Source organism: Castanea sativa, chromosome 5 (genome assembly GCF_040712315.1).
Source record: "Castanea sativa cultivar Marrone di Chiusa Pesio chromosome 5, ASM4071231v1".
Classification (NCBI taxonomy): Eukaryota; Viridiplantae; Streptophyta; class Magnoliopsida; order Fagales; family Fagaceae; genus Castanea; species Castanea sativa.
Genome location: NC_134017.1, coordinates 18,460,487 through 18,480,855, shown reverse-complemented (window position 1 = coordinate 18,480,855; position 20,369 = coordinate 18,460,487). Strand labels below are relative to the sequence as shown.

General features: G+C 35.2%; 2 protein-coding genes across 4 annotated transcripts; one reads left to right on the top strand and one right to left on the bottom strand.

The window, feature by feature from the left end:
- Positions 1 to 1,692: 1,692 nt before the first annotated feature.
- On the top strand, positions 1,693 to 12,017 carry LOC142634135 (putative plastidic glucose transporter 3). 3 transcript variants are annotated; one of them, XM_075808415.1, is made up of 15 exons: positions 1,693 to 1,835; positions 2,594 to 2,738; positions 3,244 to 3,349; positions 3,458 to 3,525; positions 3,603 to 3,735; positions 7,307 to 7,406; positions 7,598 to 7,710; positions 7,861 to 7,954; positions 8,965 to 9,118; positions 9,213 to 9,356; positions 9,443 to 9,516; positions 10,165 to 10,253; positions 10,917 to 11,031; positions 11,338 to 11,522; positions 11,729 to 12,017. In XM_075808415.1, exons 2-14 carry the CDS (start codon positions 2,648 to 2,650, stop codon positions 11,518 to 11,520), a joined length of 1,464 nt encoding a protein of 487 aa, XP_075664530.1. In that variant the 5' UTR covers positions 1,693 to 1,835; positions 2,594 to 2,647; the 3' UTR covers positions 11,521 to 11,522; positions 11,729 to 12,017. The 3 variants fall into 3 exon arrangements, with proteins under 3 accessions (XP_075664530.1, XP_075664528.1, XP_075664529.1); XM_075808413.1 differs by lacking the exon at positions 1,693 to 1,835 and adding an exon at positions 1,854 to 2,023; XM_075808414.1 differs by lacking the exon at positions 1,693 to 1,835 and adding an exon at positions 1,854 to 2,023 and having other exon boundaries at positions 11,619 to 12,017.
- A 2,877-nt stretch (positions 12,018 to 14,894) lies between these two features.
- On the bottom strand, positions 14,895 to 19,320 carry LOC142634449 (disease resistance protein RPM1-like). The gene is made up of 2 exons (XM_075808744.1): positions 16,058 to 19,320; positions 14,895 to 15,361 (listed from the first exon to the last, which is right to left on the bottom strand). The coding sequence occupies exon 1, from the start codon at positions 18,886 to 18,888 to the stop codon at positions 16,066 to 16,068; it is 2,823 nt and encodes a 940-aa protein (XP_075664859.1). The 5' UTR covers positions 18,889 to 19,320; the 3' UTR covers positions 14,895 to 15,361; positions 16,058 to 16,065.
- Between the last annotated feature and the right edge of the window lie 1,049 nt (positions 19,321 to 20,369).

Genomic DNA, 20,369 nt, shown 5'->3' with positions numbered 1-20,369 from the left:
TTTCTTGAATTGAATTTAAGCTATTCATAAATAACTTGGTTCATTTATAACCTTATTTTCTCTACATAAATCCTCCTTTTGTTTTAAAATACTGCTTTCCTTGTGTCTCTTTGGAGGGGTTTCACCATAAGGATAGCTTGAATAAAAAATATGATCTCGATCATTCAATAATTGCAATAATTAGAAGTTTTGAACCTAAATCCTTCTTATAAAGGAGGCCAAATAACGTCATCAAGTTATGAATGTCTTAGTATCATAATATCACATTTGAATATTCAATTGAGGCAAAATTTTTTTTTTTTCTATATAACTTTCTATTTAAAACTCATACCTTTTTTTATGAACATAGATTGATGAATACCAATTATTATGAAACATAATAATAACAATTATTAGTATGGATGATCCAAATATAGCTTGATGTTCACTAAAAAAAAAAAAAAGTTGGGACAAATTACACTTTTTACCCTATATTTTTATGCATTTTACAATGTCCCCTAGAGTATCAATATGCTCAATTTACACTAAAGTTGAACAATAACATTAAAATGATAGTGTACAAGTTGAATAATAACACTTTTATTTTTCATATGGTAAAATGTAAACCAAACTTGAATGATGTTATTAGTGGAAGCCTTCTAGTTCTAACAATATGAAAGTATCATAATAATATTATTATTCGACATTATTATGATAGTGTGCAATTTTGATGTATATTTTATGACAAAATTTAGCTTCAAAATTGATTGTAGTTTAATGTTACAACCTTACTCAATAAAATAAATATTATTATGTATTTTGAAAATTTAACCATTGAATTGCATGTTCTTTATGCTCATAATACACATGTCAAATTTTGTATCAATTAGATATTTTTAATTATATGATCTATAAGTTTACATTTTATGCATAATTTTAAACTACAAAACTTACAATTTAAACAATTTATTGATGACATAGTTATTAATATTTAATTTTCTAAAAATTTTGCAAGCATAAATAATATAGGAAGAAAATGTAATCTAACGGTGGATTTGTCAAAATTCACCTCTAATAAAAAGATATTGAGTAATGTTGTAATTTTAAGCTAAAACCAATTTTGTAATTAAATTTTATCCTATATTTTATATTGTGAAAAAAACGTTGTATTTATTACTCACAAACTGTTGCATAAAATAGAGAGCTTCATACATATTCCATTTTTTGAATTAAAAATTACGATTTTAAACTTAAAAATCATGGCTTAAATTAAAAAAAAAAATAATAATAATAATTTGAGATGCAAAGCAAAAGAATGTGCATGGATCTTTCTTTTTTGACCAAAACAAATAGTAGTCCAATAAAATAGGAGGGAGGGAGGGAGCAAGAAAGGTTAAAAAAGGTAAAAATCAGCCAATAATGGTAATCCCAATAGAATAAACACAAGTGTAGCTATCTCCGAGGTTTCTTTAGTACTACTACACACCTCTCTAGACTCTACACCCTTCCTTCCTTCCTTCCTTCTTTTGCTTCTTCTCTCTACAATACTATCTATATATATATATACACACACATAACAAACTCCTCTAACAACCACTTTCATATACATCAAATTCTCAATGAATGTCACTATAGATTGCAAACGCGCACGTTAGCTCCCGTCCCTTTCTTTCAAACCCACATTTCTTCCAAATAACACAAACGCGGCAACAACAACCATTAACATTTCTGCTTCCAACTGACACTGACTTTTCCCTGCGCACGTTAGCAGCGTCGTTTTCTTCTTTCTCTCTTTGTTGAAATTGGATCGGATCGTTTTCTAAGTCTGCGTCTGACAAACTTTTCAAATTAGTAAGGTAATTGAATTTCACATTTCTCTCTCTCTCTCTTTGCATTGTCGTTTTCTCTTTCTAGATTTACATTTTCTTGTAATTTATATATATGCTCTGCCTTTTGATATTTGAACTGTGTATTTGTGTTTTTTTGTGTTTGTGGCGAGAGGCTCTGTTTTCTGAGTTTTGTCTCTGAAACCGAGCTCAACATGGTGAGTTTTGGTGGTGATGATATTCCATACGGTGTCGTTTTTGCAGCTCTCTCTGTGCTTTTTCATACATACATACATACATTCGTGTGTGTGTGTATGTTTATATATGCATGCGTGCTTTCAACTTGAAGTAGTTGAAATTTGAGCAAACTTTCAATTTTTTTATTATATAATTATATGAAATTCTTTAATATTAGATCTAAAACATAATATTTGATCGATCATCGATGGAATTTTTAAATTTCATTTAAGATTGTATCATTTAAAAAAAAAAAAAAAATCTAAACGTGTGTGTGTTTATATATCTTGATCCGTGTGTGTGAATGTGCACGCATGTATGTATATATATAATGTGTATGCATGTATATCTGTATGGATCTAAGTGTGCGATTTGCTAATATGATGAATTTGGCAATGTTGTCCTGTTGTATGCAATCTAAGATGCAATTTTCATCACTGAATTTCTATTCCAATCTCAGATTCTCACCCATTATTTTTGAGGTATTTGTAGAAAATAAATTAGGAATTAATTGACAATCTGAGTGATTAGAGTTTAATCTGGCATTGCAGTTGCTCGCAGAAAACCCTCTTCCGAGTTCAGGGGAAGGTATTGATAATTTTGCTATGCGGGGTCGTCATTCGGACGCTTCCTTTATGTACAAACGTGGGCCATCGAAGGACTATATAAACGATTTTGACAGAGAAGGAAGTTCTGGTACTTTCAAATTTCTTTAATCACCATTTTCATGTTTTATTTAAATCTCAATTATTGGGACTAAAGCTTTACTGTTGTATTCTAAATTTCAATGCTAGGTACCAAAACTGAATTACAGCTTGTCCTTTTTTTTTCTCTGTCTTATAGCATGAGAGAAGAAAGAAAGAAACTTGGAAGAAGTAATAGAATAGAAGTAATTGGTGTAGCTAAAAAATGAGATCATGAAATTCAGTAAAACTTTCATGTGATAGAGCATTTGCCTTTTTTTTTTTTTTTTTTTGGTTATCAAAATTTTACATAAAACCGTTAATTTATAGGGTGATGCAATGACTACTTCCTATCCAAATGAGTGCAATTTTTCCTATCACTATGAACCAAAATGACCGTCGTTAAATACCATATGTGAGAGAAAAATGTTAGAAGCACTGTTCTTTTTTCATGAAAATAGTTTATGTTACAATGCATGATACTAACAATTGGGTTGATTTCTCATGTGGTCATTTAGCACGTTTACTGAATGGAAAAGATATCGGAAACCCTTCATGGAAGCGCTCTTTGCCACATATTCTAGTGGCAACTATCTCTTCATTCCTATATGGCTACCATCTTGGGTATTTCCCTAATCTTTGAAAATCATAATCATTTCTATTTCTTTCTTTTGATGTTTTTTGAAATAATATATTCTTTTTTTCTTTTTCTTTTTTTGTTTCTTAATGCAGAGTAGTCAATGAGACCCTAGAAAGCATCTCTATAGGCCTTGGCTTTAGTGGGGATACCTTTGCTGAAGGTACTTAATGTGGCGAACCTTTCTAATTTTTGCATTTGAAACAAATTTGTCTAATATGTTCTCTTTTGTCAATGAAGGTCTAGTGGTGAGTACATGTTTAGGAGGTGCCTTTTTTGGATCTCTTTTCAGTGGCTGGGCTTCAGATGGGCTTGGGCGGAGAAGGGCATTTCAACTTTGTGCCCTACCAATGATAATTGGTGCGTCTTTGAGGTAACTGCATTGAGAGGCACATCTTAGTTATTTTTCCTGGGAATCCATTTTGCTCAAAGTCTAGCACTTTCAGATGTTTTCTGCTTTGACATACATCTTTGTAGAGAAATAAAACTCTTTTTTTCATTACTACAGAACTTCTAAATGCTAATGCGTTTATATTTATATTCTTGTTATAACATTCAGGGTGTCTCCCTGACCGCACCTGCATACCCCCACCTCACACACACATAGAGTAGGGAAAAAGAGGAAGGGGGGATCAATCATATGCTAATGTGTTAAGTGAATGTATGCAGGCTTTAGTCCCATTTTACCTCCTACTAGTGAGAACTTGCTGTCTTATTGAATCATTTTACTTTAGTACTATTCTTCTCTTAAGTATTGAAGCTTTTGGTGGTTTGCTTGCACATAAATGCATATAGTTTCACCATCATTTAGTTTATGTAATTTTGTGTGAGTTGAGTTTTAATTATTTCTTTCTTCTTTTTTTTTTTTTTTTTTTTTTTTTTTTTTTTTGAGAAAAAGTTCATTAGGACTTATATCATAAATCATAAACTAGTACATTCAAATGATGAGATGGCATAGTATCAAACCACACATATTCGGTAGCAATAACGCTTGCCTGCCTTGCTAAGGCATGGGCAACTGAATTTTTCTTGTCTTCTTGTATGTGAGAATGAAAAATTCTGCAGCATGGATGTAAGCCTCTTTGTATCTATATATGTCCATAAATTGTGATACTTAAGTCTTCTGCCTGGAGTTCCTTAATGATTATTGCAGCGTCCCCTTTAAACTCAACTTGGTCCAACCCAATATTGAGTACAAGTTGAGTGGCATGTCATGCTGCTAAGGCTTCAGTAGTTTTGGTGAGATGAGGAAGAGGGATTTTCTGGCTTAGCACAGCAACCAGATGGCCATGGTGATCTCTGATTACTACTCCAAGCCCTGCACAATGTATATCTTGAATGGTTGCCCCTTCAAAGTTTACCTTGTAGCAGCCTGCATCTGGAGGTTTCCACTTAATCGTCAGATTTTGGTTCGCAACTGGAGCTGTCTTGGGTGACTTTGCAGTCATGTACTCCTGTAGATAATCACGGCTCCTGTTGTAATACTTGCAGTGAGTCACAATTAAATGATAAACAAAGCTTGTTTCTGCAATTCCAGAGGAACCAAGATATAACTGCAACAAGAGCAGCACCTTCTGCCTTCAAGACCAGGTCCATAAGATCAATGAAGTGGTGGAAATGATGGGATTTATGAGTCTCATAATCACCAACAACTTCCCATACTCCTCAAACTTCTTGAAAACTCCAGATTGCATGCACTGTAGATTCCACTTCACGGTTGCATCCTTCACAATGGGGGATCAGATATGATTTTTCGATGCCATAAATTATGGCGAGTAGGATGCTCGCCAGATAAAGTTTTGAATCTTTTTTGGCACAGGTAGACTCCACCACACCTTCATCCACAAAGCTTTATTGCTGGAATCATCTGAGCAGTAAGGAAAATCGTTGTTAAAATCCTGCATTAGCATGTGATAGCTGACTTGAAAGAGAATTTTCCATCCTTTGACCCCATCCATACAAGAGTTTCAGGTACATTGGTAGAGCTTAAAGGAATGCTCTTCATCATCCTTGCTTCATGAGGGAGAAAAATATGATCAATCACATCATTTCTCCAAGTGTGCTGGGTTTCATCTATTAAGTTAGCCACCTTGGAGGATCATGGCGGGTCTCTCCAATCCAAGAGGACTTTTCTGCATTCATCACATGGCAACCAGTTTTCTCCCCACATGTTAATTGTCTTCCCATCTCCTACTCTCCGCATTCCAGCCCTCCAAATGATATCCCTTGTTCTAACGATGCCCTTCCATGCATAAGAAGGATTCGAGCTTTCTTTTGCATCCAACACAGACCTGCGAGGAAGGAGATTTGCCTAGAAGATTCTAAAGAACAATGAATTGTGGTTGTTCAGAAGGTGCCAAACTTATTTGGCTAAAATAGCATCATTAAAATATCTTAGCTCTCTAAATCTTGTACCACCTCTTCCTTTTGGTTCAGACTTTCTTCCAATTTAGCCAATGTACCTTTCTCTTATCCCCTCCATTCCTCCACCAAAATCTTCTAATAAGTCCTTTGATCTCATCACATAATCCCACAGGCAGTTTAAAGCATCCCATGGCATAACTCGGAATAACCTAAATCACTGCTTTGATCAACACTTCCCTCCTGGCTTGAGACAGTAATTTCTCTTTCCATCCCTGCAGCACATTCCACACTTTCTCCTTTATCTGATTTAAGCATACCCACTTTTCTCTCCCAATGAAGGATGGTAAGCCAATATATTTTTCTTATTGACGGATTATTGGGAATCCCAACATTTCCTTCACCTTTTCCTGGATGGCACTAGGGGTAGACTTGCTAAAAACGAAGTCGTTTTGTTCTTGTTAACCTGTTTACCCAAAGCGGCCTCATATATGCTAAGGATTTCTTGAATCTTCTGGCAATCACTTCTCAAAGCTCTACAAAAGATCGAGCAATCATTTGCAAAGAACAAATGAGAGACTCTAGGTCCACTTCTACAAATAGATAGCCCACAATTGTCCCCTCTGTGGGTAGCCTGAAAGATCAAAGCATGAAACCCCTTGCACAAAACAAGAAATGGTTGGGGAGAGTGGATCCCCTTGGCATAATCCTCTTGTGGGAGGGATGTAGCCTTGGGGTTCACTGTTAACAAGGATGGAATATGGAACTATGCTAAAATACTCCATGATAAGGGATATCCATTGATCATGGAAACCCATTTTTGCCATGATTTTCCCCATAAAGGACCACTCCACCCTCTTATAGGCTTTGCTCAAATAAAGTTTCATAGACATGAAACTTGTCTCACCCCTAGATTGGGATTTCATATGATGTAAGGACTCAAAAGCTACAAGTATATTGTCTGTAATGAGCCACCTTGGGACAAAAGCACTTTGAGACTCCGATATAATGGAGGGGAGAATTTTCTTAAGCCTGTTTATGATCACCTTACGGTCCTTACTAATGATTTTATATATGACATTGCATAAGCTTGTAGGGTGGTAATCAGACACATTCTCAAATTTTTAACTTTTGGTATCAAAGTTATAAAAGTGTGGTTGATTGATTCCAAGATCTTACCCGAATTAAGGTTGGATATTACAGATTGAGTGACATGTTCTCCTATCACATGCCAATAGCTTTGGTGGAAGAGTGGATGCATCCCATCCAGTCTAGGAGCTTTGAGGGGAGCCCATTATTTCTTTCTTAGATATGAAACATTTTCTCTGTTGATGTTGATAATTGCATAAAGGATAGAGAAGAACATATTACAAGGGATGAATTAATTAACCACTACAACCACCATGTAAACAAGTAAAACTACTACCACTTATTTTTATTGAACCATCTGTGTTTGATTTTCTCCTCCTTCCCCCATGTGTTTCTTGCTGAAAGGTTTCCATATGGTTGAAGATTAACGTGATCTTTGTGCTTTTATTTAAACTGTTATGAAGCATAAAAACTAATCAAGTGCGTTCTTGCAGTGCAACAACAAATAGTCTGTGGGGTATGCTTCTAGGGAGGTTATTTGTTGGAACCGGGATGGGGCTTGGCCCACCTGTTGCAGCTCTCTATGTGGCAGAGGTATATTAATTAATAATGTTATTGGTTTGGTCTGACTATTATGTAGAGTCTCTACTGTAAGAGTTTTGTTTATAACTTTTTTGTTAAACATTTAATTATGCTTCATCCACTTGACCAGGAATGTCATAAGTCTCTTTTTTTTTTTTTTTTAAATCTTAAATTCTTAAGACTGGTTCATCAAACATGATCAGGTGTCACCGACTTTTATAAGGGGCACTTATGGGAGCTTCACTCAAATTGCTACATGTCTAGGACTTTTGGGAGCTCTTTTTATTGGACTCCCAGCCAAGGAAATAATTGATTGGTAAGATATCTTAAGTTGAGAAATAATAGTACTTCATAAAATATATAATTTTTATAAAAGAATTTAATTTATCTAAACATTTTAAAGCACTTTTTGTATTTTCCATTTGGATATCTGAGGAATAACATTTTACATTGATGATGTGCTCAGGTGGCGGGTTTGTTTTTGGGTATCTATCGTTCCAGCTGTACTACTTGCTCTTTGCATGGAGTTCTGTGCAGAGAGTCCCCATTGGCTTTTAAAGGTCATCTGCTGTCATTTGTCAATCGTTATGCTTAAATAGTATTTTGTTTGGATTCAACATTTTTCCTGTTTTGAGCTGGGCTGTAAATTTCTCGAGTTAGTGCAGGTCTGAGAGATCTGGATATATCTCAAACTTACATGGACCAATTTTAAATAGTGATTGTCTTTTTGGATAAACAAGTTACATGTAATATCCTCTGAATATGTCAGTAGTGTAAATGTGTTTGACTTGAATTTATAATGCTTCAGCCCATTTAATCGAGTTTGAATTTAAATTTGATTAAATTGATCTGAATAGTGGTCATATATCACATGATGTAGTTCTGGATTCAAGCCAAACATACAATTAATTCTTTTTTTTCCCGGTGTATATACAGTTGACTAAATATTCCCTTTTTTGGTTGATTGTAAATTGGAACTGAATTCTGATTTGAGTTGTTTGGACTTTGGAGCCTTATTTTTTAGCACAATGGACCTATCTTTCTCAGTCTCTCCAACCTCCCCAAACCATATGCTTTGCTGGTAGCACTTTATACAGTTATAGTAACTTTTTTAGCCAATTCACCTTCTCATATTTTGAAGAAGTTTATTTTCAACTGTGTGCTATCTTCGATGAAGGTCCAAGATATAGACAGAGTACACTCGTAAATAAGGATGCAGTTGGTCAGGCAACAGCCCAGAAATCCGGAATTGTGCCTTCATATTCTATCTTTTGCTTCTGTTCTATCTATGCATATATGTTAGCCATCATTTTCCTTTATTTCTAGTAATTGAACATTTATCTTGTATCTTGTATTCTACCTCTTTACATCTGGCCTGCTCCAGTACCCAAGTAAATGCAATAATATTTTCTCCACTTTTAGTAAAATTTAGCCTTAGGGAGAGCTGAGCAATTATCATGGAGGTCTACCCCACCCTTCACAATGTATTGTTTGTCATTTTTGTTAATCATCGAACCATTGGAGGTGAATTGGCAATGTGTACACTCACATTTTTCTGAACTTGGTTTAGAGAGGAAGAGGAGCTGAAGCGGAAGCCGAGTTTGAGAGGCTTCTGGGAGGATTACATGTCAAATCTGCAATGGCAGAATTGTCAAGGTCAGAGAGAGGAGATGAGGTGGATACAGTAAAATTATCCGAGTTGTTATATGGTCGCTATTTCAAAGGTAGATATAGCAATTTATTTACACATAGTTTTAGTTTCATGGTATAAATATGTTTTGTTCTAAAGGATTTCCGTATAACATACATATTTTGCAGTGGTTTTCATTGGCTCTACCCTTTTTGCTTTACAACAGCTATCTGGCATAAATGCTATATTCTATTTCTCTACGACTGTCTTTAAGAGCTTCGACGTGCCTTCTGATCTTGCAAACATATGTGTGGGACTCTCAAATTTATTTGGTATTGATTGCTTTATCCCCAAGTATCTTACTTGAATATCTTGAGAGTAAGGTCAAACATCCTCTTTATCGTATTTTTTGTACTAGGGTCGGTAGTTGCAACAATGTTGATGGATAAACTTGGAAGAAAGGTGCTTCTTCTTGGAAGTTTTTCAGGCATGGTAAGTAAAATGAAATAAATTCCTTTTGCTGACTAACTCTTCCATTTATATGAAATTTTATGGAAGATATTTTGGGCTGGAATTTTAAAAATACACTGCTTTTCTCTGAGCATACATGTAAAGTAGAAGTACCAATGATTTTCCAACTAGGAAAATTGTCCAAAAAATGACTGTCTAATTGAACTGATGAAATCTTGTCAGTACAGGTGACTAAGCTTTTGTGATGACTTAAAACTACTCATTCAGGCCCCAATTGTAGTTTCTTTTTCTTTCATTATTATTATTATTTTAAAAAAAAAATCATGTGAAAGGCTGACACCCTCAAAATTGCTCTTTTCTTTCTAAAAACTTTTGTGGGAGTGCTAATTCCAAAACTTCTGATGTTATAGATTTTTATAATAAATTATGCTGTTCTGCCTCCTGTGTATTTGCAGGAGTTTCAAATTTAAGATGAAATATGACCACTACTCAACAAGATCTTCTTTGTTGGGTTTCATTTGATTGTCAGTTTGTGTCTTCTGTAATTGCTGTGCTGTGTTACCAAATATCATATTTTTGTTTATTGGGTTCTCACCTCTGTTTTGCATCAAGTAGTATACATATTTTCATTTTATCTCACCTTTGCTTTACGCATTTCTTTGGTTTTAGGTAGTGTCGATGGCACTTCAAATAATGGCAACAAGTTCTTTTGCATCAGGCTCTGGAGCATTGTATCTATCTGTTGGTGGCATGCTGCTGTGAGTGGTGAATTAGCTGCAGCTTTGCTGCTAAGGCATCTTGATATATTGGATTTCTGAAATGTATCTTTCAGTTATTCTGTGATGACTGAAATATTTAGAGGGAGGTGTTTGAATAAGCCAATATTTTATGGGAAAATTTTTCCTCCAAACCAGGTCCATTATGTGGTGGTTTATAAGACCATACACATGTATTATATTGCATGATTCATTAAATCAACTAAAAAGTCACATGATTCTTAAGTAGGTCATGTTACTAAAACTACATGTGGATTCAATTGATTTGCCACAGTGAGTTGGAGGACTTTTCTCCAAACTGATTTGGAGGATAATTCTGTCCTATTTTGTATTAGATCCAAATCTCATTCTATTTTGTATTAGATCCAAATCTCGTTCTAGCCATAGAAGGTTGGAACATGATGTGGGGGAGGCATGTACAGTATGACACGATCGATAGTGAAAAATTCTTGAATCTGATTCATAGTTCTAAGAAGGCCACAAGCATTAGTTGTTGGACTCGGTGAATGTACCTCTAAAAAAACTCCTATATCATTTTTTGATGAAGCAAGTTTTACAGAATAAGCATATAAATTTAGAAGCTATTGATATGTAAATATTATGGTATTCTTTGCAGTTATGCTAAATAACAACTTGAAAATGCAGATTTGTCTTTACATTTTCTCTTGGTGCTGGTCCAGTCCCTGGTCTGCTCCTTTCAGAAATTCTTCCTGGCCGGATTAGGGCTAAGGCAATGGCAGTTTGCATGGCTGTGCACTGGGTAATTTTTTTCTGCATATATTCCTTCTATGGTTTTGTTGGAAGATAATTTTTATCCATTTTTTTTTAATCTTTTTTGTTGAACTGAGAACTCAATACTTTTTTGACTCACCATTAAGCATTCTTCTAGACAGGAGATCCACTTAAGTATTTCTTTTTATTGAATTTTTTTTAAATTAAAAAACACAAGAATTGGGTAGTACAATATCCCATGGTCTATAGGCTAGTTTAAGGTCAATCATCTTCACATCTTTGAGGTCATGAACTTCTGGTCCATCTTGATAATTGACTTTGGTGTTCATAACAGGTTATAAATTTCTTTGTTGGTCTATTGTTTTTGCCCCTGCTGGAGCAAATAGGGGCAGGAGTGCTGTATTCAATCTTTGCCGCCTTCTGTGTGTTAGCTGTGATTTTTGTGAAGAGCAATGTTTTGGAAACAAAAGGAAAATCACTGCAAGAAATTGAAATTGCACTTCTTCCATCAGATTAGAGGTACTTACATCATTTTTTATCCCTGGAATGAACGGCATGTTGTTTTTCTTGTTATTTTCTCAGTTACATCATTGATCCCAATTCTGAAATGATTAGGAATTTGGTCGAGAATAAAAATTTCTGAGGCGGTTTCTGAAATATGGAGCCCTTATTCTTGTTGATCCTAACTTTGTCCATCCAAATCTGTGCATTGTTTCGAGTTGCAGATAGATAATGGACATTGTATACCATTTAACATCTGTTCTGCCTAAGTTCTGATTCAAAAGTGATCATCCTTGCCAACTGATGCTATTAGTGGAGAACTTGGAAAGGACACATTCTTTGCGTGCTCACTGTGGAAAGCCTTAGTAGTGGAGTTTTTTGTTTATAATATATATATATTTTTTCTGGCCACGTAGATGTTATTTCCTATTGAATTTACTAAGCCAATGTAGTATACCGATAGACCTGAATAATATATATTGAAATGCATTAAATCAACGTTACTAAACCCTACATTGCAGTGTGCATATGTTATATACTTACATGTTTCAAGGTACATGTGATTTATGCTGATACACAGAGGTCTATATAGTTATTGGAAAATGATGAATCTTTGACAAATTAATTTTTTTTTCAGAAATTTTAAAATTTTTTGTAAACAAAATTAAGATGTTAGCTAAGGCTGATACTGCATTGTCCTTGACATGGCATTCATGCACATTCCAGAGCCAAAAAAAAATGACTGTATATTAGTATATGGAGCGTCAACTATGGAGTTTGGACTAGTGTACGTCAAATTCGAAACATCAGGATATGAAATTCAAAATCAAAATAAATATTAGTACTAGATTTTCATGTACTTGGTTCTCTTAACTAGTTAACTAAAACAAGTTTCTCAAAAAAAAAAAAAAAAAAAGGTTAACTGAAACGAAAATGTATTCTCAGAGCCCAGAGGTCAAGGACGACCTTAAAATAAATAAACTCTCCAACTGCTCATTTCTCTGCACATTTTTATTTTCCTGGATTAAACAGATTATCCTTACACACTAGAAGTTCACAAAAAGTTTTAAAGTCGTCCTGGTGGAAGGTGACTGAATCCACTCCAATGGTAAAGTCAGTAAATTATCCTTAAACACATACAAGATTTCCTGGGTTTAGATTTACATAATTGCCTCTTGTTGCGAGGGTTGAGAGCTTATTTATAGGTGTCCATTTGGAAATAGCTTATTTTCGGTAACTTTTGTTTTTTTGGAAATATTTTCGGTAACTTATTTGCATAGTATTTATTAAAAGATATAATTTTTTATAATTTCTATGTTATTTGTTACAAAAAGTTAAAAGCTAACATATATATATATATATATATATATTAAAAAGCTAAAAACTAGATTATTTGCTAAAAGTTAGAAACAAAAAACAGAAACCAAAATTTTTTTCGACAATTCTTAAACACACACTAGGTCCCTCTTTCTCTTTCTTGCCACCATTTGTAAATCCAGTTTTTCATCATACCTTGAGGGGGTTCAATCCAGGTTAAATCAAAATTAATGCTCCAGGGGGTGATTGGATTTGGAGTGCATTTAATGCTAATATGAGATTGACATGTTAGGAGCTCCAAGTTAGCTTGATTTCTCTTGTCAATTGTGACTTGTGAGCTTCGTTGAATGTTTGACTAGCCCCCTTCCTTCGCCTCAGCCTATTCATTTTTATAAATTAGGGCTCTTTACTATATACACTCGGTATACAGATTAAGGCAACAGTGTTAACTATTGTCCTTTTCGGCCGTATAATCATGAATTGCAAAATAAAGCACTAGGAACTTATGCATTGGAAGTACAGCCATGATTTAGTGTTCTATTAAATTTTTGGTGTTCTTGTATGGTAAAAGGATGGATGACTGTGAAACAGTTCAGAATAATTCATCAAGATTAATAGTACTAATTACTTTGGTACTAAATTTAAGTATTACTTAAAAATTATCACTTTTACATTTAAAAGTATTTTAAATGCAGTTTATTTAACCCGTTAACTTGATCCAAAGAACAGAAATCAAAATTCATCAGAACAAATCTTGTCTGCATGATTGAGTTTGTGCTCAACTTGAGAAATGAAGCAAACCGAATTCAAGTCAATTGATTATTAACAAGCTCGAGTTTGAACATTATGAATGAGCTGAGGCAAGTTTGAATATCTAGTTAATCTTGCCATTGAGTTTGACTATTCAATAATAAACTTGGCTAGGCTTGATAACAACCCGAAGCGGACAATAACCTGACTTCAATCCTTACTAAAGGGCAAAAATAATCTTCAGCCGTTCCGGTTGAGGGTTCAAACTCAAGACATATACAGTCGTTCATTTCTCTTTAAATTTGCTCGATAAGATGTTCAATTGGAAGTACACTCTGCCAGTCTGACTTTTGGAATAAAATCATGTGCCCTCCATATAATAAGGTCTGAGCATTAAGTTTTAAGATGTTAGGACTATGGAAGTAAACCCTTAACATCAAACCTTATTCAAAGGACAGCAAGAATACAAAGGACTTTGTGTCATCACCTTTCTTCCACCACATCTACATTCACCATCCCAAAAAAATAAATGTGGCTTGACTACTGGTTTTTCAAAACTTTTCCTATAATAAACGGGATGGATATTACATCCATTAAGCTAACTGTGAATTCTCTATCAATATGAAAACCCCTGCACATTAGATTCATTCTCAACAGAACATTCAGCAGTTTGTTGAAAGTTTGTAACCTCAAAATTTTGGGATGATGATATTCATAGAGATAAGTCTCCCCTTTCTAATGGGAAAATGAAAGTCACATGGAGCCCAAAGGCCACATACATAGTCATTGACTTTCAACCATTCAAGGGTTTCACACAACAACCAATCTTTAGTAAAAAAAATTTGAGTTCGGCTATAGATCCTTCACATAATAGTCCAGGTTGGCCATATTTTTTTTTTTTTTTTTCATGTCATTCTATTCACATCAACTAAGAGATTATCAAGCCAATTAAGTTACCTGTATTAATTAACAAAAGTGTCGGTTCATAACCAGGAAAGATATCATATTTCTAGAGAGCTTTTCCCTAATGAAACAAACAACAATTTCTATAAATGTATTATAATTTCACGGTCAACATACTATTAGTTAGAATACAAAAAATCCTCACTCATCAATTGCATACCATACTACTTGTCAAGGCCTAACAAAACTTAGTTGTGAAATAATATCATCTCTAACACTTCTTGCCCCCACAGCTTAAACAATCAGCAACAAAAAAGCAATGAAGTCATTTACAACGCTTACAACAATAAAACAAGCATATTCTGCTAGAAAATCATGAGCAATGCATCTTCAATAATCTAAGTATATATTTTCTACCACTATGAGGAGCAACATTACAACCATCATCAATCTCAAGCAACCAAACTTGTGTACAACAAGTTAAGAAATGAAAAATCCTCTTTGCTATTAGGAAATGTTATGTTGAAACAAACATACAGGCACATGGGCGCAGAGGAGTTTCCAAATTTGCTGTTTTGATTGATTTAAATTACCAAAAAAGATATATTGCAAAGGCAAAACAAAACTGCTTTTTGTCATATTAACTACTAACATTCATGACTTTCCCACAATTTAAGTTGCACAGAAATAACACAGGTCCCCGCATGGGCATATATACGTGTATGCCTGCAGTTCATCGTTCCACTCCATGTCGTCGTATAACATCATTTTGGTTCCTTCCTTCTCCTTGTATTGGGTGCCTCTTGCTCTTGAATGCTCGTGCTCTCTGTGTTGGTATTGAGTTGTTTGTTTTCTAAAAGACGCTCGCAAAGAAACTTTAAATCATTCTGAAGACAACAAATAAAGTTTAACCAAAACATCACTCTTTGGCAAATTTGACACAGCCGATCAACACAAGAAACATAATACATCTATTTCAAGAATAAATTTTTTGAATCCACAAGGTTACTTGAGTCTGTAAGGATTCCTTGAATCCACAAGTTGGAATTCCAGAATCCACAAAAAAGAAGAGAGAATTATTTGCAAATTATAAACTTTAAACAACTAAACACAACCAACAAGAATGTTGCAATAAAAATAAAGTCAATCCCACAGTAATATTACACATGGAGAATAAATCCTTGAATATGAGATACTTTGATTCACCCAAAAAAAAACCCATACTGGCTGTTTTTCAATGTTTCCTGTTAGTCACATTATATCTATAAAATTAATAATTAGTTTTAAGCTATGTTTTTTTTATCATAAAGTAAACTAGTTATTATATGAGAATTTATTTAATTAGGAGCAATAGTATTGGAGATATATATATATATATATATATATATATATATATATATATATATATATATATATCAATGATTGAATGGTTATGAAACCATTTGGACTATCCCTTTTATTTGAATCTTTTAAGATCTACGTACTAAAAAGGGGCACACACCCAAAAAAAGAAAAGAAAAAAAGAAAAAGAAGAGCTTCAATTGCAAGTATGAAACCTAATACTATAAATCTAAATCTAATACCTGAAATTTCATGAAATATCTCTGAGAATTTCCAACAACCCTGGATCACCAAGCTTGTAGAATATGAAGTGTAAGCCTTGAATCCTATATCTGAAAATGACAGAGGGAACATGCTTGACTTTCCAAAAGTCATGACCTTCATTTGGTTGCACACTAAGCACAAATTCCTTTGACAAATTAAGAGCTTCTAGAGTTTTGAGGTTTTTTAGATGGTAGATGCCAGAGGGCACCTCCTTCAGCAATGGGGAGGGTCCAATCACAAGCTGTTCAAGAAGAGGCATGGCACTTTCTTCTATCATCAACCTACTCAATGTTCTCAAATTTCCAAGAAATAATGACTTGAGTTTCTGAAAGCCTCCTCCTTCAAAATGTAATTGCTCACATCTACATCCCTCATAAAGTCGAAGATTCATCAAATTAGGCAAAGCTTGAAGGACTTTTAATGGATCATCCATTAATCTTGACCAGATTAAATCAATTCTAACTAAACTCTTAAGTCTAGAAATCCATTCTGGTAACCTTTCTAGTCGCCCAAATAGGCAGAGCGATTGTAGGAAGGGCAACGGAGAAGACATCAAATGTAATTCAAGAACTTCTTCCTCGCTTGTTGAACAAATTCTCAATGAACGAAGGAGGCTCAATTTCTCGAGAGCAGTGCACAAAGCCATCCCATTTTCTCTCTTCAGTTTCGAGATTTCCAACTTCTTCAATTGCCTTAACCTTCCTAGTTCTGCAATAAGGGCAGCATTGTTCGCTTCCACTTTATGAAGCTTTTGTAAGGACTCTAAATGTCCAATGCCACTTGGCACCTTTATCGATTGTCGAAAATCAATAGAAAATTCAGCATCATTGTTTTCGATATAGGCCGCAAGATATCGCAGCTTACGAAGCGCAATGATCTCCACCGGTAGTTCGTACACAAGGGAACGTTTCAAATCCAAAGTTTCTAGGTTGTGCAGTTTACCTATGGACTTCGGAAGCATCTGAACTTTTGTATCTCTCAAACTTAAATATTTTAGATGGAATAGGTTTCCCACTTCTTTAGGAATAAAATCTATAGAAGCACCTTCAAAATCCATTGTTTTCAAGAGCTTGAAATTCGCAAAACAAGTAGTAAGAAAAGAAACGGGCACTTCATCTACCCCCAAAATGAGAATGGAACGAGTTTGGGTACTAGTACTTGTCTCCAAAGGAGTATTTACATTATTTTGAATTGAAAGGCGTCGGGCTATTCTGTCAAAACTAGAGTAGTTTTGTAGTGGGACTAAACAAAAACTTAACTCCTCTGACCTAGAAAGAATGACCTCACGCATCATATCATGAAGTCGATAGCTTCTAGTTTTTCCAACAAAATCAATTGTTGCCACTTGAACCATGCTTCTATAAATGAGCTGGTTCAAGTAGTCTTGTGCAACATCTTCCAATATTAGCCCTTTCTTTTCTTTTATAAAACCCTCGGCAATCCAAAGCCGTATTAGTCTTGCACTATTAATAAAGTAATCCTCTGGAAACATGCCAAAATATAAGAAACAAGGTTTGAGGTTGTAAGGTAGATCAAAATAGCTAAGAGATAGAATTTTGGTGATATTTAAGAGATGAGGATTATTTTCTAGCTCCGAACTAAGGCTATCACGGAATTTGTGCCACTCAGAGATAACCTTTTCTTTCGTTGCTAAAAGACCTCCTATAGTTACAATTGCTAATGGCAACCCTTCACATCTCTGAATTATGTCGTGTGACAATTCAACCAACTCAACGGGACAATGCCCGCCTTCATGTTGGAATACCTTCTTGCAAAACAGTTCCCAAGCTTCTCCTAATGGTAGAGGTGGCAACTTGTACACATGATTTGATGGAGATTCTTTGTTGGAGGGAGCAACACTCTCACTTCGGGTTGTAATCACTATTCTACTACCTTTGTTGTTATCTGGCAAAGCAAGTTTTATATGTCCCCAGAACAATACGTTCCATATATCATCAAAAACTACTACATACCTTTGCTCAAGTACATATTGCCTCAATTCTTTAATTAAATCTGTCTCTTCCATTGTGTCAATTCTCCTAGGAGCATACTCTTTCCTTGCCTCGTAGAACTGCTTTATCATTTTCCGCAAGAGCTCCTCCATCTTGTATGATTGAGACACAGTGATCCAGGCTGTGCAATCAAAGTGTGCTACCACTTTCTCATTGTCATACACTTTCTTTACTAAAGTGGTCTTGCCAAGCCCACCAATGCCGACCACTGAAATCACCAAACGATTAGATGGTCCGTGTACCAATTGACCAATCAATTCGTCTCTATGAGACTCAATGCCCACAAGCTCAGCTTCCCCAATGAAAAGAGATTCCACACGAGGGTCATGCCATGTATCACGTCTAGCGTCACTAGTTGATCCTCCTTGCTCTATGGTGTTGAATCCATATCTTTCACCTCTCTCTCTGATTGCCTTGAGACTTTTGTTGATATCTTGAATCTTGGAGGCTATCACATGTCTTGGTTTTAGTTTTAAGGTAAACTGAAAAACTTTCAAAAGGAAACGAAAGTGTTTCCTTCGCCCTTGGTGATGTTTTGCTAAATGAAGTATGTATTCATCAATAACATCTTCTATGTGATAAGCTTTTTCCCTTACTTGTTTGACCCATGTTTTTACAACGTTGCTTGTGTCTCCCATCTCGGCCCTTGCATCTGCATCCTTGAGAAAGGACTGAATGCTCTCAAGTTCATCTTTGATGTCAACAACTTTGTCGTGGATACCCTCCAGCAATCTTACTTCTTGGGCTAACAACGGGATCAAATTCTGTATAAGTAGGCTGACTGCACTTTCTGCCATTCCTTCTCCCTGCACTTCTTAGATCATTGGACTACACACCTTTGGCTTTGATCAATGATATGGCTTCAGGTGATTGAATGGTTCAATTATATGAGCTGTCTAAAGGGTTCTTGGTTCACAGACAATGAAAGCATGGAAGAGGCTTGGATAACACAAGGCTAATTAAGTTCTTGAGAGAGAATGCAGGACAATAATATGAAGATGGCGAAGAAGAACGGAAAAATGGTGGGGCTGATTTCTTAGAAATGTGGGCTTTGAGGTGGGTGTTGAGTTCACAGATTGAGGGTATTTTGATGATGATTCGGTGGGATAGAGTGAAGATTGTGAACAGCAAGGGCTTGGAGTAAGGGGAGATAGAATACCAACATGGAATTTGTCTATCAATTTCTCCAAGGACTTGTAGTTGTATCAGATAGATGTAGGATTATGGATCTTTCAAGAGCACCATGAAGAGAGAAAAATGGGAATCCTTGTTTCTATCTGCTCAGTTCTCACTCATTAAAGTTTGTGAATAACAAGTCTCTCATTCACACAAGATAGCTCATTTTTCTCCCCATGCATTGACCATTTAGTTGGGAGTAGGTATAATGATGTTGAAAATAAATGTTATCTACTTTTTGACCACATCCGGATGTGCCTGTCGGCTGTCGCTATTAATTTCATTTTAGCAATTGTTGCCATGGATTTCGATTAAAAAATTTCAGCCTTGCAACCTTTGTGGTTTTTACCTCATATGTGCATGGTGATTATCTTCCAAAATCAGAGAATCTTACACTAATGATAGAGATGTTTGAGATGAATAAAAAAATTGACTGAGTATAGATAGCAAGTTCTAAGATTAAAAGACATTTTGATTAAAACAAAGTAATATACGTTACTGATTTAGAAAAGCAATGAAGACTGTTTTACATGAAAAATGGATGCGACTGTAGGAGACCATTTAAGAAAGAGTAATAGCAGAGTTGGTATGACCTTTCCTTACACACCTGGTCCTGCTTGTTAGGCAGGATGGTGTGCCCCCAGCCATAAGACTTGGGGGATGTCCCTTTTGTTTGTGTCAACCCATCAATTAAAACTACCCAACAACTCAAAATTCTGAAACTTCGCAAAGCAAACAAGAATTTCCAACCAAAGATGACCCATCTTTTCTTTCTCAGTTTCTACGGCAGACCCACACCACATGTCCGTAGCCCACCAAACACACACTCACAGACACAAACAAACTCACAAGCCGCTGACCATCTAAAATCAATAAAATTTGGGGAAGAGAGACATCATACCTCAGTGGTGAGATCGACTACCTAGCTAAAATTGGCGCGAACTTGAGAGCTGAAAAATTAGTCAATGTAATTACGTAAACCGAGAGAGAAAGGCGGAGAGTGAGTGAAAGAAAGAAAGAAAGGGAGGGGAAAACCAATCGCTAGTTGTGGCCCACGTTAAAATATTGTCTGGGATAAAATATTGAGACTCTGAGTTTTTTT